Source organism: Ornithorhynchus anatinus, chromosome 1 (genome assembly GCF_004115215.2).
Source record: "Ornithorhynchus anatinus isolate Pmale09 chromosome 1, mOrnAna1.pri.v4, whole genome shotgun sequence".
Lineage (NCBI taxonomy): Eukaryota > Metazoa > Chordata > Mammalia > Monotremata > Ornithorhynchidae > Ornithorhynchus > Ornithorhynchus anatinus.
This window is the reverse complement of record NC_041728.1, coordinates 101,841,362-101,869,038: the sequence shown is the minus strand read 5'-3', so window position 1 is coordinate 101,869,038 and position 27,677 is coordinate 101,841,362. Positions and strand designations below refer to the sequence as shown.

General features: G+C 43.5%; 1 protein-coding gene across 1 annotated transcript in view; it reads right to left on the bottom strand.

The window, feature by feature from the left end:
- LOC100077339 (ceruloplasmin) overlaps positions 1–16,586 on the bottom strand; it is a 54,036-nt gene extending 37,450 nt beyond the window's left edge. The window contains 5 exon segments of the mRNA XM_039914040.1: positions 4,925–5,176; positions 5,628–5,801; positions 8,705–8,917; positions 13,526–13,776; positions 16,429–16,586. Coding sequence (XP_039769974.1) covers positions 4,925–5,176; positions 5,628–5,801; positions 8,705–8,917; positions 13,526–13,776; positions 16,429–16,586 — 1,048 coding nt within the window.
- Between the last annotated feature and the right edge of the window lie 11,091 nt (positions 16,587–27,677).

The following is a 27,677-nucleotide window of genomic DNA, read 5'->3' as shown; positions in this document are numbered from 1 at the left end:
ATCTGTTACTGATTTGTACATTCCAAGCGCTTAGTACAGTGCTCTGCACATAGTAAGTGCTCAATAAATACTACTGAATGAATGAATGAACAATCTAAGTAGGAGGAAGAACAAGCACTGAATCTCCATTTTACAATTGAGACAACTGGGTCACAGTGAAATTAAGTGAATTGCCCAAAGTCACTCAGTAGGTAAGTGGCAGAGCCGGGATTAGAACCCAGGTCTTCTGACTCTCAGGCTTGTACTCTTTCAACTAGGCCACCCTGAATTGAATAGGGCAGTTCAGTGCTTGGCACACGGTAAGCGCTCAATATATATGATTGAATGATTGGAGCCTGGAAGGAGTTTCTTGTTTATTTCTGGCTATGGCCCCGAACTCCATCCCTTGCTTCTGAGAAAATAGAGATTGTCGATGGGGGTTAATGATCCCTGACTCATGAAAATACCTGTAAAAAGGACCCAAGAACCAGGGACTCCCTGGAAACATTTGTCCTAAGAAGCAACATGGCCTACTGGAAAGATCATGGGCCTGGGAATCAGAGGATATAAGTTTTAACCCCGGCTCAGCCACTTGCCTGCTGTGTGACCTTAGGTAAGCTGCTTAGCTTTTCTGTGCCTCAGTTACCTTACTTGTAAAATGGGAATTAATAGTAATAATAATAATGATGATAGCATTTGTTAAGTGCTTACTCTGGGTCAAACCTGGTAATAATAATAATAATAATGTTGGTATTTGTTAAGCGCTTACTATGTGCCGAGCACTGTTCTAAGCGCTGGGGGAGATACAGGATAATCAGGTTGTCTCACGTGAGGCTCACAGTTAACCCCCATTTTACAGATGAGGGAACTGAGGCACAGAGAAGTGAAGTGACTCACCCACAGTCACACAGCTGACAAGTGGCAGAGCCGGGAGTTGAACTCATGACCTCTGACTCCAAAGCCCAGTCTCTTTTCCACTAAGCCACGCTGCTTCGCATAGATACAAGTTAATCAGGTTCCACATGGGGCTCACAATCTAAGTGGGAGGGAAAACAGATGAGGGAACTGAGGTACAGAGAAGCTGAGTGAGTTGTCCAAGGTTACAAAGCAAGTGACAAGTGATAGAGCTGGGATTAGAATTTAGGTCCTCTGGCTTCCACTAAACCACACTGGCTCTCAAAGCATCATCTGGGCAAAATGGGTGGGAAGAGGTGGATGAAGTAGGGGGAATTAAATAGAGATTAAAGAAATGTTCCTAAGTGCTGAAGCAAGGAGAGGGTGGTGTCCTCTTTGCCCCTTCCAGGCTAGCCTTACTGTACCCCCAGTTCTCTAATGAGGGGAGTTGTGTCCTTGCAGAACCCCATGTTTAGGAAAGTGTGCTCTGTAGCACTCACCCCATGACCAAGACTGGCATGCGCCCCACCATTTCGCCCAGCACAGTGTCGTGCTGTATCAAGTCAACTGTGCATCGTTGGAACAACTTATCCTAATTCTGCCATTGCCTTCTGCCCAAAATGGTTAGTGAAAGCACATGTTTTGGCAGAACCGAGCGTACCCAACTCTCAGGAAGTCGGTCTCTGGCCCATTGCTCACAGGACAGAACTCCCTTCCATTTCAATCTAATTATCTTGTAGCTACCCCAGTGCTTAGAACAGTGCTTGGCACATAGTAAGAGCTTAAATAAAAATATTGTTAGCATTATTATCCCTCAACATAATTCATAGCAACAGAGGTCAGGAAGTCTCACTCCCACCCTTAGCACTTGCATATGTGTAAAAACATTCCTAGGACTTACGAATATAGTAGAGCAATTCTTATTTATTTATACATCTTTCCCAACTTCTAGCTGTATCTCTTTTTCTTTACCCTGCTCCCAGAATTTGTAAATCATTTTGTTTTTTTATGTCTCCCCATTACATTGCAAGCACCTCGTGGGCAGGTAATTTGTCACTTGATTCTGTATTTAGTTTAGTTCCTTTCATTGAGTGGGTGATTTTTTTATCGTTCTTGTTAAAGCGCTTACTATGTGCCAGAGTGCTGGGTCCTCCTCTTCCAGGAGGCCTTCCCAGACTGAGCCCTCCCTTTCCCTCTGCTTCTCTTCCCCTCCCCATTGCCCCAACTCCCTCCCTCTGCTCTACCCCCTTCCCCTCCCCACAGCACTTGTATATATTTGTACCTATTTATTGCTCTATTTATTTTATTAATGATGTGCATTTATCTATGGTTCTATAGATCTATTTTGGTGGTGTTGATGCCTGTCTACTTGTTTCGTTTTGTTGTCTGTTTCCCCCTTCTAGATTGCGAGCCTGTTGTTGGGTAGGAATTGTCTCTATCTGTTGCTGAATTGTACTTTCCAAGCGCTTAGTATAGTGGTCTGCACACAGTAAGCACTCAATAAATACGATTGAATGAATGAATGAATGAATGAATACAAGATAATGAAACTTAACACAGTCCTTGTCCCAAATGCGTTTCACAGTCCAAGTTGGAGGAAGAAGGGTTTAATCCCCATTTTGCAGATGAGAAAATTGAGGCCTAGAGAAGTTAAGCAACTTACCCAAGTTGACATCAAGTAGCGGAGCTAGGATAAGAATCCAGCTCCTCTGATTTCTAGGCCCAAGGTCTTCCCACTAGATCACACTGTTACTGACTTAATACATGTTATTATTAAGTGCACAGAACACTGTAAAAGCGTCTGGGAAAGTACAATAAAATAGAGTTGACTGATGTGATCCCTTCCCACAAGGCATTTACAGTACTGACAGCACTGTACTAAGACCTGGGGTAGATACATTGCAATCAGGTTGGACACAATCCCTGCCCTGCTTGGGGATCACAGTCCAAGTAAGAGGGAGAACAGGTATTGAATCCCCGTTTTACAGTTTTACAGATAAGGAAACACTACTACTACTAAGTGCTGCAAAGCACTTAGTACAGTGCTCTGCACCAAGTAAGTGCCCAATAAATATGAATGAAAATATGATCAAATGCTACGCTACGCTGCTTAATGCATGCTATTACTATTCAATTAAATTCAATCACATTTACTGAAGGCTTACTGTGTGCAGAGCACTGTATTAAGGGCTTGAGAGAAGACAACAATAAATACTGCTACTTTGAGCACGGGAAATTTGTACAACAGCATTATTGAACTCTGTTAGCACAGTGCTCTGCACGAAGCAGGCGTTCAGTAAATATTATGGAGGAGGATTATGACGGTGGTAATGAAGTAATACTTGCCCCCTCCAGCTCCTTGGAATACTGGCAGGAAGAATCAGTTAATTAACTTGAAGTCTTCTAGAATAAGAAGTACCATATGAATTCTAAGTATCATTACATTTGCGAATACAAACTTTGATTTAAAAGAGGAGGCTCTCGATGTAACACAGCAAGGCCAAAATAATAATATTAATGATACTATGTATTTAGTGCTTACTATGTGCTAACCTCTGGGATGTATACAAGGTTATAAAATCAGACCGTGGCAATGAGGGACAGAGGACTGACCGACTCCTGTTAAGTTGAAACTCTGCTGTCTCCTAGGAATTCTCCTTTGAAATGGAAATTATTCAAAAATAGGAAGTAAAAATTCCAATTTTGGATCAAATATCACAGATATAACTCTCTAGGTCAGATTTATTTCTAGACTTTCTGGAGAAAGATACATTATGTGTTTTTATTTGAAAAATTAAATAGATCCCCTTAGCTGAGGCTTCATTCATTCAGGGGTTATTGATGTGGATAGGCCAAGAGGTGAGGAAACACAAAAGCATTCTCCCATACTTAAGGATGTGTTAAAGCACTGTGACCTAGTGGAAAGAGCATGGGTCTGGGAGTCAGTAGGTCTGGGTTATAATCCTGGCTCTGCCACTTGCTTGCTGTGTGATACTGGGAAAGTCATTTAACTTTGCTGTGCCTTGTCTTGTTTCCTTAACTGTAAAATGGAGATTCAGTGTCTGTTCTCCCTCCTACTTAGAGTGTGATCCCCAGGCAGGGCAGGGATTGTGTCCAACCTGATTGCCTTGTATCTACCCCAGCTCTTAGTACAGTGCTTGACAGTACACTGTAAATTCCTTGTGGGCAGGGATCACGTCAGTCGACTCTGTTTTATTGTACTTTCCCAAATGCTTAGTACAGTCTTCTGTGCACAGTAAGTGCTCAGTAAATACTAATGATTGGCTGATTGTTTGACACATAGTAAAGGAGCAGCGTGGTCTAGTGGAAAGAGCACAGGCCTGAGAGTCAGAGGACCTAGGTTCTAATCCCAGCTGCTCCATGTGACAGTCGTGTGATCTTGGGTAAATCACTTAATTTCCCTGTACCTCAGTTACCCCAACTGCCAAATGGGGATTCAATACCTGTTCTCTCTCTTACATAGATTGTGAGTCCTCTTTGGAATGGGGACTGTGTCTGACGTGATTATTTTGTATATTCCCAAGCACTTAAAACAGTGCTTTACACATAATAAGAACTTTATTAATATCACAATTATCATCCCTGTCTGTGATTTCTGTTTTATTGAATTCACAAGCACGTAGGACAGTGCCTGATACATAGTAAATGCTCAGTAAATGCCACTGATTCATCAGCTGATTATTGGGAGTGAGTAAGCAAATGGCAAATACCAAACTTATTAGAAAGTTCATTCATTCACATTCATTTATTGAGCACTTACTGTGGGCAAAGTGCTGTACTAAGCTCTTGGGAGATTACAATATAACAATAAACAGAACTTGCTCTTTTTGATACAATTGAGCTAAGTCACATAAGTCCATAAATGAACACACTTAGATTGTGAGCCCCATGTGGGACAGGGAATGTGTCCAACCTGATTAATTTGTATCTACCCCTGTGCTGAGAACAGTGCTCAGGACATACTGAGCACTTAGTAAATACACATTATTATTATGAAACATCATGTGCAGAAATTATCATCTCTTACCACGCATGTGTTTATGAACTTGGCAACTAATCATCCATTCACCAATGCTCTTTGCCTCCATAGAAACATCTACCAGGGTGGCAGGGAAGATGCTCATGGTATCAGTCCGGTGGTTCCTGAACAGCACAGTCTGTCCATGAAGAAAGATCGTGTGCAAGTCGTATGCACCCCCAATGCCAAAAAAATACCATTTCACTTTGTCTTCTGCACACATGGAAAGACCGGGGAGATTGCCAAACATGTATCCGTTCATTGCTGAGAGAAAAGAAACGTTCGTTAGTTCATGCTATGTCTTGGAGGGGTGGAGGGGATGATGAATGGGGCAGTGGAATCCGTGCAGTAGCAGGGGCCTGGAAAAATAGAATCCCTTATTCATCAGCAGGATAAACCAGGCCAGGCTCAGATATAAGTTCTTCCTGGAAATAGGCCATCCAGATTGATTAAGGGGACTGCTAACAAGAGTAGAAGGCAGCTTTATGGAAATTGGCTTCTTTCATAGGACTAGATGCAGCAAACCTGGTGAATTTTGTGCATCTGACATCTAATGTAGCCAAATGAAACCTAAACATCATCATCCGCCTTAGCCTTGGTTGTTATATTTGGTTCCGAACTTAATCATGTAGCCGAGCTGAACTGGGGGAAATAGCCAACTGCGATCACTGGAGGGATAAAATAATGGATGGTAATTCTGCAGCTTTGATCTTACAGTACATTTTGTTGCTCTTCTGGAAGTCAGCATTCTCTTTGTCAACTTTATTTGGCTCAGTGCAGTAGGTCTTAATATTGTCGTCCAAATACCAGCTCTGATTTTCATCCATTATGAAGAACAGCATAACGAACTCTTTGTCCACATACTTCTCCTTGTTCTTATACAGAGTCCCTGAAATATAGAGGTGAAGACTTAGTCTCCAGGTGGAGAAAGCTTAATGAGATTACTATGAAGTAATGCTGTCATTTATGGATGCAAAATACCTTATGTGTGCTTAATTAGCGGTGCTTCTGCTACAAAACATGCATGTGTCCTCTAATCATTGTTTTGATTAGCTGCTAGAGTGATTTTGACCTCTTTCAGTAAAATGAACTGAAATTCAGGTGAAACTTTATCACATCTAATAATAATAATAATTGCGGTATTGCTAAGTAGCCACCTGGCCTAGGGGAAAGAGCATGGGCCTGAATGCCACTTAGAATTTGAGCCCCATATGGAAGTTGATTTTCTTGGATCTACCTCAGGGTTTAGTACAGTGCTTAATACATAGTAAGTGCTTAGCAAAGACCGCAATTATTATTATTATTATTTTTATTATGCACCTACTATGTGCCAAGTACTGTAATAAGTGCTGTAGTAAACACAATATAAGCCCATTGTACCCAGTCCCTGTCTTACTGGGACTTATAGTTAAAGTGGGAGGGAGAACAGGAGAACAAAGAAGCAGCGTGGCCTAGCAGATAGAGCAAAAGTCCTGGGAATCAGAAGGTCCTGGGTTTTAATCCCAACTCTCACTCTTGTCTGCTTTGTGACCTTGGACAAGTCACTTCACTTATCTTTGCCTCAGTTACCTTATCTGGAAAATGGGGATGAAGACTGAGCCCCATGTGGGATAACCGGATTAATTTCTATATACCCAAGTGCTTAGAACAGTGCTTGGTACATAGTAAGTGCTTAACAAATACCATTATTATTATCATTATTATTATTGTTATTATTAAAAGATGATAGCATGCAGACTTTGGTGAAGGGGATCAAGGGGTATCTGTTCCTGGGGAAGAGTTGAGCCTTTCATGTCAATGGGAATCAAGACTGTGAGCCCCACCTGGGGTAGCAGCTGTGTCGAAACTGATTTGCTTGTATTTACTCCAGCGCTTAGTAAAGTTCCTGACAAATAGTAAGTGCTTAACAAATACCTTATTATTGTTACTAGCCCCATTTCACAGATGAGGTAACTGAGGCATGGAGCAGTTAAGCGACTTAGGGTCATCAAGTGGCAAGTGGAGGAGCTGAGATTAGAACCCAGGTCTTTGGACGCCCAGCCCTGTGCTCTATTCGCAAAACCACACTTCTAAGCATCAGAGAGAACAAAGGTGTTGTCGAGTGAAAATTGTTGCATCAGAGAAACAGTCTCCTGAGATGAGGCACAGGCCTGCTCTCTAACCACATAACCTAGTGGAAGTGTCTCTCCTCAGGAGGCCCAGTTACCATCATAAGGATGGTATCCCTTACTCTCTGTGTGTAACCCCGACTGAGCCCGGAACTAGATTTCCACCGAAGCAAGGAGGGAAGAGGATCAGATCCTCCCCCAATCCCCTGACAAGCCTTCCAGAGGGCACTCATTCCAGGTCTGCTTTTTGCTGGGTTGAGGAAAGGAGATCTGGCGGCCTCTTGCTACTTTACTTCTTGGTCCCTGATAATAGCTGCAGCTGCTCTCACTACTTACTGAGGGAATGCTTATGTCAGTAAATCAGTCAACTGTATTTATTGAGTGCTTGCTGTTTGCAAAGCACTGTACTAAGCGCTTGGGAGAGTACAATATAACAATACCAGACACATCCCCTGTCCACAGTGAGTTTACAGCTTCCCTTCTGCCTGGAGAGAGAATTTTCTCCCCCTTCACATCTATCAGATCCACATTCCCATCTCCAAAGGCCTTATGAAGCCACATTTTCTTCAGGAGGCCTTTCCTGATTGATTTCTAATATCACCACTTTGTAACCCATGAACTGCTGTTTCAGTACTTCCTAGCCACCTAATCAGTTAAAGTATTTACAAGCCCTGGTAACATTTAAATAATGATGATCATAATGATGATTGATAGTGGTAGTGGCATTCATTAAGTATCTTCTATATGTTAGGCACTGTACTAAGCACACTTCTCTGTGCCTCAGTTCCCTCATCTGTAAAATGGGGATTAACTGTGAGCCTCACATGGGACAACCTGATGACCCTGTATCTACCCCAGCGCTTAGAACAGTGCTCTGCACATAGTAAGCGCTTAACAAATACCAACATTATATAAGATAACCAGAATGGACAGAGTCCACATCTGGTTCACAGGCTAAGTAGGAGGGAGAACAGGTATTGAATCCCCATTTTACAGATGAGGAAACAGACACAGAGAATTTAAGTGACTTTTCCAACGTCCCCCTGCAGGTAAGTGGCAGAGCTGGGATTAATAATAATAATAACAATAATAATAATAATAATGACATTTGTTAAGCGCTTTCTATGTGCCAAGCATTGTTCTAAGTGCTGGGGTAGATACAAGGTAAGCAGGTTGTTCCACGAGGGGCTCACAGTCTTAATCCCCACTTTACAGATGAAGTAACTGAGGCATAGAGAGGTCAAATGACTTGCCCAAAGTCACACAGCTGATCAGTGGTGGAGCCGGGAATAGAATCTACAACCTCTGACTCCCAAGCCCGGGCTCTTTCCACTAAGCCATGCTGCTTCTCTTAGAAATCAGGTCTTCTGATTCCCAGGATAGGGCTATTTTCACTAGGCCATACATATCTTTAGTCTCTATTATTCCCACCTAAGCACTTAGTACAAGGCTCTGCACATGGTAACTACTCAATAAATTCCATTAATTGATTGCTACTGCCTGAAATTTGTTTTAGTGTCTGACTTTTCCATTAGACTGAAAACTCCTTGAGGGCAGGGGATCATGTCTATCAAATGTATAGAATCCTACTCTCCCAAAAGTTTAGTGTGGTGATACCCTACACCTCGTTGAGATTCTATCGCTTGATTGGCAAATATAGTTACCACCACAGACAGTCTGTCACCTTTTTTACAAGTTAAGAGAGGTCCAATGAGCCCAGAAGCCACATCCTTCACAGTGTTTATGTGTGAGTGGTAAATCCTGGTCACACAGTTGTTATCTCCTGATGCCGGGCCTTGTTCTTTTGGCACTGTCCATCTGTAGGTGTAACGCTCTCCAGGATTTATCCGGTCATCTTTCTTCTGCAAGCCGGTGGTGTTATCGGGATACAGAGCCCCTAGGGAACAGAATATCCAGCCATGTAACTAAGAGACTCCACTGCAATTGTTGAAATATGCCTCCTGTTTTTCCCCTCTCTGGTCCATATTTCTCTCTGCTGCCTGGATCATTTTACTGAAAAATGTTCAGTCCATATCTCCCCACTCTTCAAAAACCACCAATTGCTGTTCATCCACCTCCACATCAAGCAGCAACTCCTTACCCTTACCCTTGGCTTTCTTCTTCCTGCCTGACCTTGCTGATATTCTACTCCATTCTTCTAATGCCAACTTACTCTCTGCACCTCGATCTCATATATCCCATCACCAACCCCTTGCCTTCATCATCCTTCTAGCCTGGAACTCCCTCCCCCTTCATATCTGGCAGTCCACCACTCTCCCCATGTTCAAAACCTTCCTACAATCTCATCTCCTCCTCCTGGAGGCCTTCCTTGATGAAATCCTAATTCCCCTACCTACCTTTCTGTATCACCAATGCATTTGGATTAGTAACCTTTAAGCACTTGATATTCACCTCACCCTCAACCCCACAGAATTAAAGAACATAAGTACATTAAAATAATTTATTTTAATGCCTGTCTATCCTTCTAGACTGTAAACTTGTTGTGGGCAGGGAATATGTCTACCAACTCTATTGTACTGTACTCATCCAAGCACAGTGTTCTGCACACAGTAAGTGCTCAATAAATATCATTTATTGATTGACTGATTGGAATGATACCTGTATGATCTTTAGAGGTCCTTGACGCAAAGAAGAATCGCTCAAGACTTGTTTCTCACAGAACCTCTTTCTCTCTTTAGAAATCAATCATATTTATTGATCGTTTACTATGTATAGAACACTGCTCTAAGCACTTGGGAGAGTATAATATAACAGAGTTGCTAGGCATGTTCCCTGCCTACAAGGAGCCAAAATCAGAATACCTATGAAATAAAGTTTTACCGGATGCTAGCACAGGTTGGAATACTTTATGGACTTGGTTTTCAATTAGAGCCATGATCAGCAAATCCAGCAAGTCAAACCAGCCATATTTAAATCCAGCCTGGTCCCAAAACTTTTGAAAAAGGCAGAAGGGAAGTTAAAACCCTAGCACCTTAATTCCTTCCTTGGTCCTCATGCCTTCCTTTCCCTTTGTTCTTTATTTCTCTATAGGTTTTTATGATACTTGTTAAACACTATATGTCAAGCAGTATTCAAAGCACTGGGGTAAATTCAAGTTACTCAGGCCCAGTGTAGTCCCTGACTCACGTGGAGCTCACAGTCTAAGTAGGAGGGAGTACAGGTTTTGAATCCCCATTTTGCAGTTGAGGAAACTTAGTCCCAGAGAAGTTAAGTGACTTGCCCAAGGTCACACAGCAAGTAAGTGATGGAGCCAGGAGTAGAACCCACATCCTCTGACTCCCAGACCCGTGCCCTCTCCACTAGGCCAAGGTGCTATTCCTTTATGGTCTTCTACATCTTTTTCCCTCCTCTGCAGCACTTTATCCTTGTATCCATATTTCCCCTTTGCACCCTACTTTTTCATCCTTCTTTCCTTGACCTTATCTATTCCTAACAAACATCATGGGTACTGGCAAAACTGGGTCTGACCAAGATCTATCCAGTCCAGGCCTCTGCTTCCTGCAAGACCTCCTGAACACTTGGAATTCTAGGATAGATGCTCTACTGTGGTTAGTAGACCTCTAGCTTTCCTCTCCCTCATGGAATGCTTGCCTATTTCCTTGATTCTCAGGTCCTGAGAAACTTATTTCTCTTACCAAGATGAACCTACTTCAGCTTAACTCTATTTTCTGTGGCTTGCACACTACTAAGCCATGGAGAGAGGAAGTAGGGGGATATATGCCCATGAAAAGGTCATCCTTTGATTTATCTCTATTCCCACTGGATTTCCCTCTTCTGGGCTGTTTATATGGCTGCTGTCTCTGTCAGAACCAGGTCCTCCTGGCTGCCAATGATAAAAATGATAATAATATCATTCATTAAGCATTTACTAGGTTCCAAGAACTCTATTAGTCAATGGGGTAAGATAGTCACAAGATTATCACATTGGACCCCATCCCCGTCCCATATTGGGCTCACAGTCTAAATGGGAGGGAGAAAAGTTATTGACTTCCCATTATATGGATGAGAAAACTGAGGCACAAACTAGTTAAGTGACTTGCCCATGGTCACAGAGCAGCTAAGTGGCATAGTCAGGATTAGAACACAGGTCCTCTGATACCCAGGCCCATGTTCTTTCTACTAGGCCACATTGCTTTGGGCCATGTCCCTTTTAAGGTCTTGATCCTGCCATGCTGGGGCCAGATGGGCTAGACCCCTGATTTTTACTTGTCTGTGTTTGGGTTGTGGAGAGTCACCAGGGGCCTTATCTAGATGAATTGAGGTCCTGAAACTTTCTCATGCAGGTTCTCCCTTCCTCAAGGTTCCAGCAAACTGGGTTCTAGGTAAAGCTGGTGGTGAGATGGTCTGGTAAATGGTACCATTTCCTTAACAAGAACACAGCAATGAGCCAATTCTTTAGTGTCTAACATGGCCTAGACCATAGACCCCCACATTGACCTTTTGAGCTACACAAGCAGTTACAGGTGACTGTTATAGTGGTGTCTTTGGTCTATATAAAGGACAACTACATATAGTTAAATGATGTCTTCTTTGAATACATAAGGCAACTATGTATAACTATATTTAACTAAATAATTTCACAGTCAGAAGTGTCTTTGAATATGGACAACTGTAAGTTTAAAGCTATATATAGTTGCCAGTGTACAAAGAAGGGACCACTGACTGTGAATTTTACCTTTAGGTATGTATATTGTACTCACATACCCAAACTCATACACATACCTTTTTCTAAATATTTTTCTTTCTTTCCAAAAAGAAGCAACTGCCTCACACTGGCCCTATCTGGGGGCGAGTAGCAGCAGGGAGCACATGTGTCTCTTATTTTTAAAGGTATGTCCCCTGTCAAATATCTTTCTGAATTTTCTGTGTGACCTTGGGCAAGTCATTTAACTTCTCTATGCCTCAGTTACCTCATCTATAAAGCAGGGATTAAGATTGTGAAATTCCACCCCTGTGACACATGGACTGTGTCCAACCTGATGAGCTTGTATCTAAACTCAGCACTTAGTACCGTGCCGGGCACATAGTAAGTGCTTAACTAATAAAATTTTTTTAAAAGTTTGCAAATGGCTTACAGAGCATCAAGTCTCAAGCTAACTTTTGCCATTTTGGCCCCAACCAATAAGATCAACATTCTGGGTCCACGGTCCCTCCCACCACCCCAATATCTGAGCCGCAAGAACATCCATCTTATTGGAAGAGAACCCTGTCAGCTTTTGCAGATCCCCGGCCTCACTCTGTTCAGCCTGGCAAGTTCCTGAGTGACCTCAGGACAATCCCCAGTTTTTAGGTAAACTAGTGGCAGAAGAAGAAAGACCAGAGCCTCCCATCCTCTGGCCCCCAGTGTCAACGGGATGGAGCCTTGGACATGTTTTTTCAACATGATACAGCTGTGCCCCAGCTGAACAGCTATAGGTATAGAAGAAGGGGGCAAAATGTGCTAATCTACCTGAGAGTTGGATAATTTGGATTTTCGGTTTATTGTACAATTTGGTCTTTGGTGACTTAGCATTTCCTCAACCCGTAGTCAGCTCGAACGCAGCCAGAGTTTCTGGGTTCCAAAGTAGTCAGACGGGTTAACCCTGGTGGGAGAGGGGGTTACCCAGGGTGTATAGTAGCTTCTTCGTCAGAAGTCTAAAGCACAGATGTCATCTGTTCTGAATGGATTAATCTGCCTGGAGGCTGGGGATTGCACTGTATGATCTGCTGAGGTTCCTCTTGCCTCAAATTTTCTAAGATTGTTTGTTATTTAACTATACCCAGCATTTGATCAAGAGGGGTCTCTGTTCATTAAGATCTCAAATAAACCTTCATAAAAACAATAACTGTGGTATTTGTTAAGCACTTACTATGTGCCAAGCACTGCATTATGTGCTAGGATAGATATTAAGTAATCAGATGTGACACAGTCCCTCTCCCACCTAGGGCACCTAAGGAAGAGGAGGAATGTGTATTTGGTCCCTGTTTCACAGATGAGAAAACTGAGGCTCAGATAAGTTAAATAATAATAATTATGGTACTTGTTAAGCACTTACTACATGTCAAGCACTGTTCTAAGCGCTGGGGTAGAAACAAGTTAATCAGGTTGGACACAGTCCCTGTCCCGCAGTGGGCTCACACACTTAATTCCCATTTTTTATAGATGAGGAAACTGAGGAACAGAGAAGTTAAGTGACTTGCCCAAGGTCATACAGCAGACAAGTGGTGGAGCTGGGATTAAAATCCATGAACCTCTGACTCCCAGGCCTGTGCTCTATCCAGTACACCATGCTGACTTACCCAAGACCACCCAACAGGCAAGTGGCAGAGCCAGGATTGGAACCCAGGTCCCCTGATTCCCAGGCCTGTGCTCTTGTTACTAGACCACCTTAAGCATCATTTAATCAGACTTTATTTTAGAGGGAAAAGATGTTTCCTTGCTTTCCAAACAACTTTCAGTAGTATTAAAAAAGATATGATTTGGGGGAGAGAGAGATGGCCTTACCTTCATTTTCCTTAGTGTATGTTGTCCCATGAGGATGGAAACTGTAGGCTCTTGTGGCAAAATTTTTTACATGGACGACAAAAGCATCCCCAGTCTCAGCCTTCAGGACAGGACCCAAAATTCCTAGCCAAGGTGGTTTTTCAATGATTGTACTGAAGGTGTCATCCGTGAACTGAGTATAAATGGCTTTCTTATATATGCTTCCTATCCTGTTTGGGCCTCGCTGGAGGTAGATGTAGGAATGATATTGTCTGTGAAAACAGCAAGACAACTGCGTTAAGCTCCTTTGCAGTCCACAGAAAACTGTTGGAGTGGACTGAAACAATCGGAGGGATCACTGTATAGCTAGATCAATGAGCCTCAACCTCTGTAGGGGAGGGGTTGGAAGACAGTAAAGGATTCTCCCTCCTATCAACAGCCCCAACAGTATATATCCCTCAAAGTCACTTCATTCTGGCCTGCTCTGCCTCCTGAAGAGAGTGTGGGAGACTCAGCTTCCTGGATATCTGGTGTCGTCTCAACCTCAGGCCTCCCAGAGGTTTTGCTGAAAGAAGTGCATTACTGGGGGAAATTGTATTTTGGCTTAGAATCATCAAAATGATCTATTTTGGATTTCATCATAGTCAAATGTGAAGACTTGAATTTATAGCCTTGATGTCTTGATATCAGTTTCTGGGACACTAGGTGAAAACAACCAAAGAGTCCCAGGAGAATTTGAGGGCTAGAAAGAGCAGTTTGGATAAGCCAGGGCTTGTGGAATTCTTTCCCTAAATTAACTGGTTGACCGACACCCCCTTTCACTCACAGGAAAACAGGCAACCACAAGCTTATTTGAAAGAACAACCTACTGGTATAGTACTGTTAAATCTTAGATATTGCCAACATCTAAGCAGTCTATGAATAATAATTAGTAATAATAGTTATGATGTCTGCTGTGTGACCTTGGGCAAATTGCTTCACTTCTCTGTGCCTCAGTTACCTCATCTGTAAAATGGGGACCGAGACTGTGAGCCCTATGTGGGACAGGGACTGTAGCCAACCCAATTTGCTTGTACTCACCCCAGTGCTTAGTACAGTGCCTGGCACATAGTAAGTGCTTAAATACCATAATTATTATTTGAAAGAGCAACCTATTTTTTTTAAATGGCATTTGTTAAGCACTTTCTACATGCCAGCCGCTGTACTAAGCACTAAGATAGAGATAAGATAATCAGGATGGACACAGTACATGTCCCGCATGGGGCTCACAGTCTTAATCCCCATTTAAAGATGAGGTAACAGAAGTACAGCTGTACAGAAGTGAGGTGACTTGCCCCAGGTCACACAGCTGACAAGTGGTGAGGCTGGGATTAGAACACAGGTCCTCTGACTTCTGGCCCGTGGTGGCATAGTACTCCTAAATCTCAGGTGTTGCCAACATCTAAGATGTTTATGAACAACATTTGGCAACGGAAGTTATAGAATTAAGTGCTTACTATGTACCACATCCTGTACTAAGCACTGGGGTGGATACAAGACAATGTTGGACTCAGTCCTTATCCCACATAGGACTCACCATCTAGTGGAGGAGTAGAAGGGGTATGAATTTGAAATGAAGATTTTGTTTTTACTTTCATAACTCAAATGGCAAGTCCAAAGGTTCCAAAGCTAGGAACGGCCAATTCCACATATGCCAGTACTCAAAATGGCCAATTCCAGAGGTGTCAGGGCTGGAAACCACCCTTGAGTCTCACCTTTGGCCGCACTACAGAGCCAGCCCAGAGAGGCACACTGACTCCCCACTGTGCCTAGGCACGGGACCAGAGAGATGGTGTTTTCCAAATGGTGTCCCTCCTCCCCCTTAGGGCAGACAGCCTGCTTCCGCCCCCACCTTTCTCTCCCCTGGGGAAGACAGTATGGTGAGAGCCAAACTTCTTATGGACTTGGATCCAAGGAAAACAGTGGCAATGTGGTAAGCTTTTAAGAAACAGGAAAGGAAGAGAGGGAAGGGAAAAAATGAATGGTTATCCCCCACCCCAAATCCCACAACTTTCATTAAGCTCACAAACAGCGTGAAAAGCCAAAGAGAATCATTCTTGGGGGTTGTTAATAAAAGAAATCAAAACCATCAGAAACAAATCTAAAATGGGCTATTGTCTGGCCAGTGTAATCTCCCTAAATCTCAGTGAAGGGTACAATAAAAATGATTATGGTGATATTTCTTAAGAGCTTTCTATTTGTCAAGAATTTTACTAAGCGCTGGGGTACATACAAGATAATCAAGCCCCATATGGGGCTCAGTGTCTAAGTAAGAGGGAGAACACAAAAATTGAATCCTCATTTTACAGATGAGGGAATTTGGGCTCAGAGAAGTTTAGTGAGTTGCCCAAGATCACACAGCAGTCAAGTGGCAGAGCTGAGATTAACATCTGGGTCTTCTGATTCCCAGGCCTGGACTCTTTCCACTAGACCTCACTGCTTCTCCTGAGAGTATCCCTGTCCTCAGCCACCTTACCAGCGAGCCAGAGTATAGAAGATAGAAATTTCAGCCAGGATTTTTGAGAGACAGTCTTCTCCCTGAGCAGCAGCACAGGCTGGGGTGTGCCACTCAGGTTGGGAAAAAGGTGACAAAACATGCTGACCTCTCAAATTGGCTGCAGTGGACAGAGACCTCGAGGGTCAAGAGCAAAAGTGACCATGGCCTGGGTCAAAAACCAATAGCAGCCCCTCTTTATCATTAACATTGATGGTATTTTTTGAGCACTTATGCTCAGAGCTCTTGGAAGAGTACATTCAACACAACTGGGTTGGCAGTCACATTCCCTGCCCACAGCAAGCTTCAACAGTTTATTTATAAAGAGCAGTGCTTAGTAAACCCTGCTGCCAAGCACTTCGCTTTCAAATAAAAAGTCAGGATTACTCACTCATCTTCTGAGATAGGTTTTGCATTCACGACGTTTTTACCAGTGGGGGCATAGTTCCAGTTGGTTTCTACTATTCCAATGTAGTAATGCCTGTCCTTTGCCCAGCCTGGAGAAATGGCAAAACAAATGAAATAGGTTAGTAATAAAAGTCTCTTCATCTTCCAGTCCGGGGATGTGAAAAATAAAGGACTGAAAGAAAACACAGGCAGATTTCTCTCTTATAGTTTGGATATACCTCCTTCATCCGGGTCAATTTACATAATGTAAATTGTGCAAGAGCTGACCGTTTGGTTTCTGTTCCAGGTCAGTTTAGTCCAGGTCTACACAGACAGAGTGGAGGGTTGAGCAATTATTTGGTGAATGCAAGTCAATGCCAATTGTTCAGCCACTTTTTTTTAAAAAAAACCTGAAAGATACAGTTAAGTTGTCTGGACCATGTTAGACTCTCATGCAATCTCTGTTTTGTGATAATCAGAGAGCTGTGACCAGAAAATAAACAATTATATGGGCTTTTTTTGCTGATCTTTCCCGTTGCAAATTATTCTTATTTAAACCACCTATTAGACTGCTGCAGGTTCCAAGAAATGAAGACCATTTGTGCAGGGACTGAAAAGCCATGTCTCAGTGGCAAAAAGAAGTGAAATATAAGGGCATTGCTTAAGATCATCAGGTGAATTAAATAGAAGCTCCTTACCATTGGCTTTAAGGCACTCAATCGACTCTGCCCCGACTACCTTACCTCTCTGATCTCCCAATAAAACCCAACCTGTGCACTTCTCCTTATAGTGCCAATTTACTTACCTGGACCTCATCTATCTCACAGCTGACCCTTTCCCACATCTTCTCTCTGGCCTGGAATTCCCTCACCTCTCATACCCTACAGAGCACCACTGTCCCCACCTTCAAATTTCTTATTAAAATCACATCTCCTTCAAGAGGGCATCTCTAAGTACCTATTCTCCTTACTCACTCTCCCTTCTGTGTCACCTTTTCACTTAGATCTATACCCCTTAAGCACTTGATATTCAGGGCACAGCACTTATGTATATATCCTTAGACTCCGACATTGCCCTTATCTAAGGGAAATAGCATGGCCCAGTGGAGCACGGGGCCTGGGAATCAGAAGGACCTAGACTCCAAACTTAGCTGTGCAACTTGTCTGCTGGGAAAGTCAGTTAACTTTTCTGGGCCTCAGTTACCTCATTTATAAAATTGGGATTAAGACTATGAGCCCCATATGGGACAGGGACTGTGTCCAACCCAATTTGCTTATATCCACCCTAGTGATTAGGACAGTGCCTGGCACATAGTAAGTAGTAACAAATACCATAATTATTATTTTTAAAATATATTCTATCATTTGTCTCCCCATCTAGACTGTAAGCTCCCCATGGGAAAGGATCATGTCTCAAGCACATAGGTACAGCGTTTTGCACACAGTAAGTGCCCAATAAATACCACTGGTTAGTTTCACCAACACTTTACTTCATGCCCACATGATTCCCCTTGACTCTTCAGCAAGCCATCTTTTCAGCCCCCTTGGGCCTCTTCACTTATGTGTTGTTTGCTATTGATCTACCCTCTTGGGATTTAATTTATATCTGTGCTCCTTCTCCTTGAACCATGCGTATCCACCAAATTATGACTGTATAGACTGGAAGCTCCTTGAGGACAAGAATTTTTAATAGCATGTTTCTCAAGGACCTATGAGAATGTTCTAAGTGTTCTACCTACTGAAGTATTCAGGCAGTGCTGCTACTGCTGCGACTAATGAAGAGGCAGGAAAAGAGAAAGTAACGTTATAAAAAGGAAGGGTCAAGTTAAAGCTTACATAAAATAAATATGGTCAAATCCATAGGCCCTGTGTGTGTTTACTTCAGAAGGTACTGAAGATATTGAAGTCATGTGTACCAAAAGGTCAAACATGTTTGCCTGTGTTAGGGAGGTAAACGCACCTGATTCCATTCCAAACTCACCCAGGAAACTTGATGTTAACACACTGCCCTGATGGACAAGTCCTGATTGAGGAGGTCTGGTGTTTTCACACCCTGAGCCCTACTTTTCACATCTTCTCTTACCCTCCTAGTAGCCCAGGTTGCCACAGGATAGACCCTAGATATGTGGCAAGAGGAAGTGGGGAGTGAAGAGAGGGCTGACATTTTCTCTGGACATCAATTATTAATCTTATGATTTCATGTACCAATTATGGATCAAGGAAGTTTGCTTCTGATACCTACAGTGTTGTCTACATAAGTCCAAACCACCATGATTATGGTGAGCTTCACTTCAATCAATGAGCTCTTACTGAGTGCAGAGCATTGTGTTAAGCATTAGGATGAATACAGCATAGCAGAATTAGTAGGCATGTCCTTGCCCACAAGGAGCTTACAGTCTAGAAGGGAAGACAACATTAAAATAAATTACAAATGGGCTAATTGGCAGAATATAAAGATATATGGATAAGTGCTTTGAGGCTGAGGGTGGGGTGAATATCAAGTGCTTTAAGGTTATTGATCCAAGTTCAGGGGTGACACAGGATGGGGAGGGAGATAGGGAAATGAGAGCATAGTGGGTGAAGCTCTAGAGGAAGAGATGTGATTTAAGGATGCCTTTGAAAGTGGGGAGAGTGATGGTCTGTGGTATATGAAGGGGGAATGAGTTTCTGGCAGAGGGAAGAAATGGATAAGTGGTTGGTGATGAGGCAGATGAGATAGAGGTACAGAGAGTAGGCTGGTCATAGATGAGCGAAGTGTGTAGGCTGTGTTATAGTAGGAACTCAGGGAGTAAGGTAAGGGAGAAAGGGCTGACTGAGTGCCTAATAGCTGATCAATCAATCAATCATATTTACTGAGTGCTTAACATGTGCAGAACACTGCAGTAAGTACTTGGGAGAGTACAATGTAACAGAGTTGGTGGACATGTTCCCTGTCCACAAGAACTTGATGGTGAAGAGTTTCTGTTTGAGTCAGAGGTGAATGGCCCACCATTTGAGGTTTCTGTGGAGTGGGAAGAAGAGAACATTCATTCATTCCATTCAATAGTATTTATTGAGTGCTTACTATGTGCAGGGCACTGTACTAAGTGCTTGGAATGCACAATTTGGCAACAGATAGAGACAATCCCTGCCCAACAAGGGGCTCACAGTCAAAACGGACAGAATTTTTCTTAGAAAAATGATCTGGCTAATGGGGTGGAATAGGGACTAGAGAGGGGAGAGACAGGAGGCAAGGAAGAGACTGATGCAGTAGCCATGGTGGGAAATGATAAGTGCTTGGATCAGCATGGCAGCCATGTTAATGGACAGGAAAGGTAGAACTAACAGGATTTTATGACAGACTGAATGTGGGAGTTGAATGAAAGAGATGATTTGACACCACCCTACTCACTGAAATTTGAGCTCATCTATCTCGCTGCAGACCTCTTGCCCAGGTCTTCCCTCTGTCCCATTAACATCCCCCTCACCTCCTCCCACCATCATGTCTGACAGGTTACCACTCTACCCTGCTTCAAAGACTAATTAAATCACATCTCCTCTAAGAGGTCTTCCCTGACTAAATCCTCAGTTTTGCTCCTCCATCTTCCTTCTGCATCACTTTATACACTTAGTTCTGTACCCTTGAAGCACTTGATACTCACCCCATCCTCATCCCCACAACACTTATGTACATATCCATGTTTTATGTAAATGTCTGGCTTCACCTCTACACTACACTTTCCTGGTGGGCAGGGAACTACCAACTCTGTTGTGTTGAACCTCCCAAAACACTCTGTACAGAGTAAGAGATCAATAAATACCATTGATTGATTGAAAAGGCCAAGTTATGGGCTTGTGAGAAAGGGAGGTTGGTGGTGTCTACAGTGAGAAGAAAGTCAAGGGGAGGACAGGGGTTAGGTTGAAAGATGAGGAGCTCTGTTTTAGCCATGTTAAATTTAGGGTATTCAAGTGGAAATGTTCTGAAGGCAGGAGGAAGTGTGAGTCTGCAGGGAAGGAGAGAGGTCAAGGTTGAAGAGATAGATTGGGGAATTATCCACATAGAAATGGCATTTGAAGGCATGGGAGCGAAAAAATCCTCCAAAGGAGTGGATGTAGATGAAGAGTAGAAGGAGATCCAGACTCAACCTTGAGAGACTCCCTTTGTTAGAGAGAAGAAGGCAGAGGGAGAACCTGGAAAAAGATTGCAAATGAGCACCCAGATGGGAGGAGAACCAGGAGAGGACAGTGTTAGTGAAGCTAAAGTTAGATATTGTTTCCAGTGGAAGGGAGTGATCCTCAGTGTGGAAGGCAACTGAGAGGTCAAGGACGATTACAATGCAACTGGGTTTGCCAAGAAGGAGGTTACTGGTTATCTTACAGACGGCAGTTTCCATGGAATGAAGGGGGCAAAAGCCAGATTGGAAGGGGTGAAGGAGCGAATTGGAGGAAAGGCAAGGAAGTGGGTGAAGGCAACTCGCTCCAGGTGTTTGAAGAGGAATGGTAGGAGAGAGATAAGGTTATCACTTATAACTGGAGGGAGTCATGGGATCAAGGGAGAGTTTTGTTTTTATTTTAGGATGGGGAGACAAGGGCATGTTTGAAAGTAGTGGGGAAGGAACTATTGGAAAGTGAGCAGTTGAAGATGGCAGTAGAGAGAGAAGATGGGAAGGGGCAAAGTTTTGATAAGATACAAAATGATGGGGTCAGAGAGAGGTGCAGGTGTTGGGGTAGAATTTGAGAGGAGACTGGAGTTTTACTGAGATACTGCTGGGAAGAATGGGAGAGTCAAAGAGCGGGCAGGAGGAGGAAGGTACTAAAGAGGAGTAGTGGAAATTTTAAGTAGACCATTTCTCCTTTTTAGCCCATAAGCTCTATGTGGAACAGGGACTGTATCTGACCTGATTAACTTGTATGTACATCAGTGCTTAGAACAGTGCTTGACATATAGTAAGAATTTAACAAATATAATAATAATAATAATAAAGATATAATAATAATAATGTTAATCACTAATCATTAGGGACTGCAGTGGCAGTAGGTGCAGACAGTATGGCCTACACTACTTTTAAATTTTTTTGTCCTGTTATTTTTTTGTAGACCCAACCTGACTAGCATTCCCTTGGGGAGATCATTCTCGAGCCCTTCACCAAACCCTAACCCACACCCTCTTCTCAGACCATCCCACCACACACATAAAATCACTCCCATCCAAAATTTTGATTTCAAAGGTTCCCTAGAACAAGAAGCACACTGCAGTCTGAAAGTTTTGAATTAGGAAATCTCTCCTTACCTACAACTCCCTTGGTGAGATGGCCTTTCTTTTGTGTGTGTGTCATCCTCAGTTGAAAAATTCTTTATTCTGCCCCTAAGGCCAGGACAGATGGGGTCATTTTTAATTCCATCCTGCTTCCTCCTTCCTGGATCACCCTCTCCAGGTGAATCATGTCATCCTTTGGGGAAAGAGACAGCTCTATCTGATTTTGGATGGCATCACCTTAGCTCCGGACTCCCGCTGTTGATACACTCAGGAAACAATGATGCCCATGAATTGTGCCATTGTACTTTGGTTTTGATCCAAGTTCTGTGTAGGGAACTTCCTGACTTTTGATTCCCAAGTTGGCACAGTTCAAGGATTGGGTTAGGGAGAGAATTCATAACATTAGTGCTGACTTGTCCTGGTCCGTATCATGTAGGTTTCCTTTTTTGTGTCAATAAATAGAGTTCTTCCAGGTGTCAGGAAAAATGCAGAATTTACTCATTCAATCGTATTTATTGAACACTTACTGCATGCAGAACACTGTATTAAGCACTTGGAAAGTACACTTCAGCAATAAAGAGGGACAATCCCTTCCACACCAGGCTTACAGTCTAGAAGGGGGAAGACAGACATCAAAACAAGTAAACAGGTATCAGTATAAAAAACTAGAATTACAGATATATACACATCAAAGCAAGTAAATAGGAATCAGTATCAATAAATAATTACAGATATGTATATTTCTGTAATATACATATATCTGTAATTATTTATTGATACTGATTAATAGATGGGGTCTACATACACAAGTGCTGTGGGGCCGGATCGGGCGGGTAGAGCAAAAGGAACGAGTTGGGGTGACGCAGAGGGAAGGGGAACCTGAGGGCAAAATGGAGGGGTGCTCAGTCTGGGAAGGCCTTTTGGAGGAGGTGAGCCTTCAATAGGGCTTTGAAGAGGGGAAGTGTGATTGTTTGGTGGATTTGAGGAGGGAGGGCATTCCAGGCCAGAGGTAGGACATGGGCCAGGGGTCGACAGTGGGACAGGCGAGATCGAGGCACAGTGAGAAGGTTAGCACTGAAGGAGCAGAGAGTGTGGGCTGGGATGTAGAAGGACAGAAGGAAAGTGAGGTAAGAAGGGACAAGATGATGAAGAGTTTTGAAGCCAATAGTGAGGAATTTTTGTTTAATATGGAGGTTGATAGGCAACCATTGGAGAATTTTGAGGAGTGGGTTGATGTGCCCGGAACGTTTCTGTAGAAAGATAATCTGGGCAGCAGAGTGAAGTATGGGCTAAAGTGGGGAGAGGCAGGAGGTTGGGAGGTCAGAAAGGAGGCTAATGCACTAATCCAGTTGGGATAGGATGAATGATTGTACTAACATGGTGGAGGTTTGGTTGGAGATGGAAGGGCGGATCTTGGTGATGTTGTGAAGGTGAGACCAGCAGGCTTTGGTGACGGATTGGATATGTGGGGTGAATGAGAGAGCAGAGTCAAGGATGATACCAAGGTTGCGGGCTTGTGAGACGGGAAGGATGGTTGTGCTGTTCACAGTGTTAGGAAAGACAGGGAGAAGAAAGGGTTTGGGGGGGAGGATAAGGATCTCAGTCTTAGACATGTTGAGTCTGAAGTGGCGGGAGGACATCCAAGTAGACGTGTCCTGAAGGCAGGAGGAGATGCAAGCCCAAAGGGAGGGAGAGAAAACAGGGGAGGAGATATAAATTTGGGTGTCATACGCAAAGAGATGATAGTTGAATCCATGGGAGCTAATGAGTTCAACAAGGGAGTGAGTGTAGATGGAGAACAGAAGGGGACCAAGAACTGACCCTTGAGGGAACCCCACACTTAGGGGATGGGAGGGGGAGGAGGAGCCCAAGAAGGAGACTGAGAATGAAAGGCCAGAGAGAGAAAAGGAGAACCAGGAGAGGACAGAGTCAGTGAAGCCAAGGTTGGATAACATGTTGAGGAGAAGGGGATGGTCCACAATGTCATAGTTCATTTATATTGATGCTATTGATGCTTGTTTACTTGTTTTGTTGTCTGTCTCCCCCCTTCTAGACTGTGAGCCCATTGTGGGCAGGGACTGTCTCTCTTTGTCACTGAATTGTACTTCCCAAGCACTTAGAACAGTGGTCTGCACACAGTAAGCGTTCAATAAATACATTTGAATGAATGAATGAGACGTTGAGGAAGATTAGGATTAGAAGATGCCTGAGCTCTTCCCTGAGCTGAAAATCCTATCCTACGGGGAGGATAGCAGTAAGGAGAAGTTGGTATTACAACAGAAGCTTCCATACAACAGGAAGCACTGTGGCTTTGTGGAAAAAACACAAACCTGGCAATCAGAAGACCTTCGTTCTAATTCTATTTTGCCATTTCTTTTTTTTAAAAAAATGATATTTCTGAAGTGTTTACTCTAAGCCAGGCACTAGACAAGTGACAGAGCCAAGATTAGAACCCAGGCCCTTCTACCTGGACCGTGCTTGATCCACTAGACCACCATGCTTCTCTAGATCTTAGGCAAGTCACTTAACTTCACTGAGCTTCAGTTTTCTCAACTGCAAAATGGGGATTCAATACGTGTTCTCCTTCCTATTTAGACTGTGAGCCCCATATAGGACAGGGACTGTATCTGGCCTGATTAACTTGTAACTACCCCACTGCTTAGAACAGTACTTGATATAGTAAGCACTTAACAAATACCATGAAAAAAAACATTTAAAGAAGTACAATGGTAACCTAGATGAAACAGATCAGGCCACCATCACCTCATGGCCAGGTTACTATATTATTTCTTATTTCTGGTAAGAGTTGGCTTGGGACAAAAAACCTTCTTGGTGAAGCTCCTTACATATTGCTTTTTTTCCCTCTTGATCTTCTTCGTATCACAGTGGCTTCTGTACTGCTTTATCAGTGGCTTTTAGTAGCACAAACATGTACCCTCCTTTAAATGCTAGAGAATTCAAATGTTAATATTTTAGTCAGGTTTTAGCAAGGCTGGAGGCCTGAATCAAATAATCATCAATGGTATTTATTGAGGATTTATTGTTTGCAGACCACTATACCTAAGTACTTGGGAAAGTATAGTACAAAAGAGTTGGTAGACTCTTTCCCTGCCCAGATATGCTAAGAACTCCTCTGAGGAACAGGGACTGTGCTACTTCCCACTTCTATATTCTTTCCTAGCATTTAGTACAGACAGTGCTCCACACACAGTAAGTGCTTAATAAACACTGAATACTATTTCACAGATGAGAAAATTGAGGCCTAGAGAAGCTTAGTGCCTTGCTCAAGATCACAAAGCAGGCAAATGGCATAGCTGATATTAGAACCCGAGTCCTCTGACTCCCAGGCCTTGGCTCTTTCCAAAAGGAATTTCACATATATTATTCGTGAACATGGATTGGGATTCAGTTTGCCATTTGAGCCTCAAATTCGGGAGACAATTAAAGATGCAGGGACTTTAGTTACAGAAGTCATTCAGGTGGAGACATGCTGGGTACGCAGAGGAGAGCCTTTTGGAGGCCCCTTAACAAATTAAAACATTCGATCCTTCCTTCATCTACAACTATTGAACAGCTCTGTCACCTACACGATGCCCTTTTTAACATTCTTCTTTTAACCACTTTAAGAGATAGTATTATTGAGTTTTATTAGTATTAGTAATAATGGTAGTAGTAATTATTATTGTACTTGTTAAGCACTTACTACGTGACAAGCACTGTTCTAAGTACTGGGGAAGATACACATTAATCAGTCTGGACACAGTCTCTATCCCACATGGAGCTCCCAGTCTAAATAGGAGGGATTAGGATTTAATCCTAGTTTTACAGATGAGGAAATTGAGGCACAGAAAAGTTAAGCACCTAGTCCAAAGTCACACAGCAAGACAAGCAGTAGAGTCAGGATTAGAACCCAGGTCCTCTGACTCCCAGGCTTGTGCTCTTTTTCACTAGCCCACTCTGTTTCTCTAGGCCAAGCTGCTTCTCTGGCATTTGAATTTTGGTATTTTGTTATCGTGCCCCCTCATTTTGCAGAAGTGCTGTGGCAGGGAATGAGGCAGGGGTGAAGGAAGGTAGGGCCACAGAAAAGGGACCTTCCTCCTCTTCTTTAGTCTCCCTCCGCTTCACCCTCTCCTTGAGCCCAAAGGGAGGCTCTTCCACCAGCAAGCAGCTCTCTTGCATGGGGTGGTCAGGATGAAGGCACAGCATTGGAGAAGAAGATCTGGGGGCTGGGGTCATTAGGGTGATGGTGAGAGGCTGGTTCCAGAGGAGCCAGTATGGTGCAGCAGACACAGAGAGTCGTGGCAGGAGACAGAGAGAGGACAGAAGGTTCTGGGGCCAGTGTAATTGAAGGACTCAGCTGGGAAGAGGGTCCTGGTCCCCGCTGACTGGGATTTGAGGCCAGCCCAAGGCCAAGAACCACTAAGGCTTCAACAAGATGGAAGAGCTCAGAAAGTCGGGGTGGCGCTCAGGAGACGGCTGAAGTAAGCCCTTCTTTCCTCTTCTCCCACTCCCTTCTGCAGGACCCTGACTTACTCCCTTTATTCATTCCCGCCGCCCTCCCTCCCCCACATCACTTACATACTTATCTGTAATTTATTTATTTACATTTATGTCTGTCTCCCCATCCAGACTGTAAGCTCATTGTGGGCAGAAAATATGAATGTTTATTGTTGCATTGTACTCTTCCAAGTATTTTGTACAGAGTTTTGCACACAGTAAACACTACAATGAATACAATTGCACGAGTAGAGCAGCAGGGGGACTTGGAAGTGGGCTGGGCCTGGAGCTTGGACGGTGCAAATGGGAAGGCAGAGAGATGGGTGGCTCTGCCCAGGGACCCTCAGTGGTGGTGGAGAGGACAGAGGCAAGGGGCCCACGCTTGTCAGGCCGAGGGAGAGGTTGAGGCAGAAGATGTGGCCTAGTGGCAAGCGCATGGACCCAAGCTCAGAGGACATGAAGTGACTTCCCCAGGGTTGTACAGCTGACAAGTGATGGAGCTGGGATTAGAACCCACGTCTCTGTGTCTCAGTTACCTCCTCTGTGAAATGGGGATTAAGACTGTGAGCCTCATATAGGACAGGGAATGTGTCCAACCTGATTACCTTGTATCTAGCCCAATGCTTAGAACAGTGCTTGGTATGTAGAAAGCACTTAAATATTATTATCATTATTATTATGTGGTCTTGAGCAAGGAGGGGCAGTAAGGAGAGGGAAAGTGGCTCCCTTACATCTCAGATCTGACCATTGGCCCGTAGGCTCACATTCAGGTGCTTTCTATTATTGCCTGAGGGAAGCGCACCCAGTTTTCCTACACCACATAGGACACAGTAGTACTTACAGTGGAGGACTCACTGGTCTGACACAGTCACACGCCCACCGTTGCTGCTGCCCACTGCCCTTTATCTACAGGGGGTTGTCTGAAGAAAATTCTCTAGGTCCCTACTGCATCCTAGCATAACTCACATTCTGGCAGAACTGACAGGAAACAGTGAGGCCTAGTGGAAAGAGCGTGGGCCTGGGAGTCAGAGGACCTGGGTTTCAATCCTGTCTCTGCCACTTGTTTGCTCTGTGACCTTGGGCCAGTCACTTAATATCTCTGTGCTTTAGTTTTCTCATTTGTAAAATGGGGATGAAATACGTGTTCTCCTTCTCTCTTAGACTCAAGCGGGACAGGGATCCCATCCAACCTGATCAAACTGTATCAGCACTTGATACAGAGCTTGGCATGTAGTAAGTGGATTACCAATACCAGCATGGCCTAGTGGATAGAGTACAGTCCGGGGAGTCATAAGAACTTGGCTTCTAATCCCAGCTCCACCATGTGTCTACTATGTGACCTTGGGCAAGTCACTTCACTTCTCTGGGCCTCAGTTACCTCACCTGTGAAATGGGGATTGAGACCAGGAACCCTATGTGGGACAGAGACTGGGTCCGACCCGATCATCTTGTCTCTACCCCAGCACTTAGTTCTGTGCCTAGCACATAGTAAGCACTTAACAAATATCACAATTATTATTA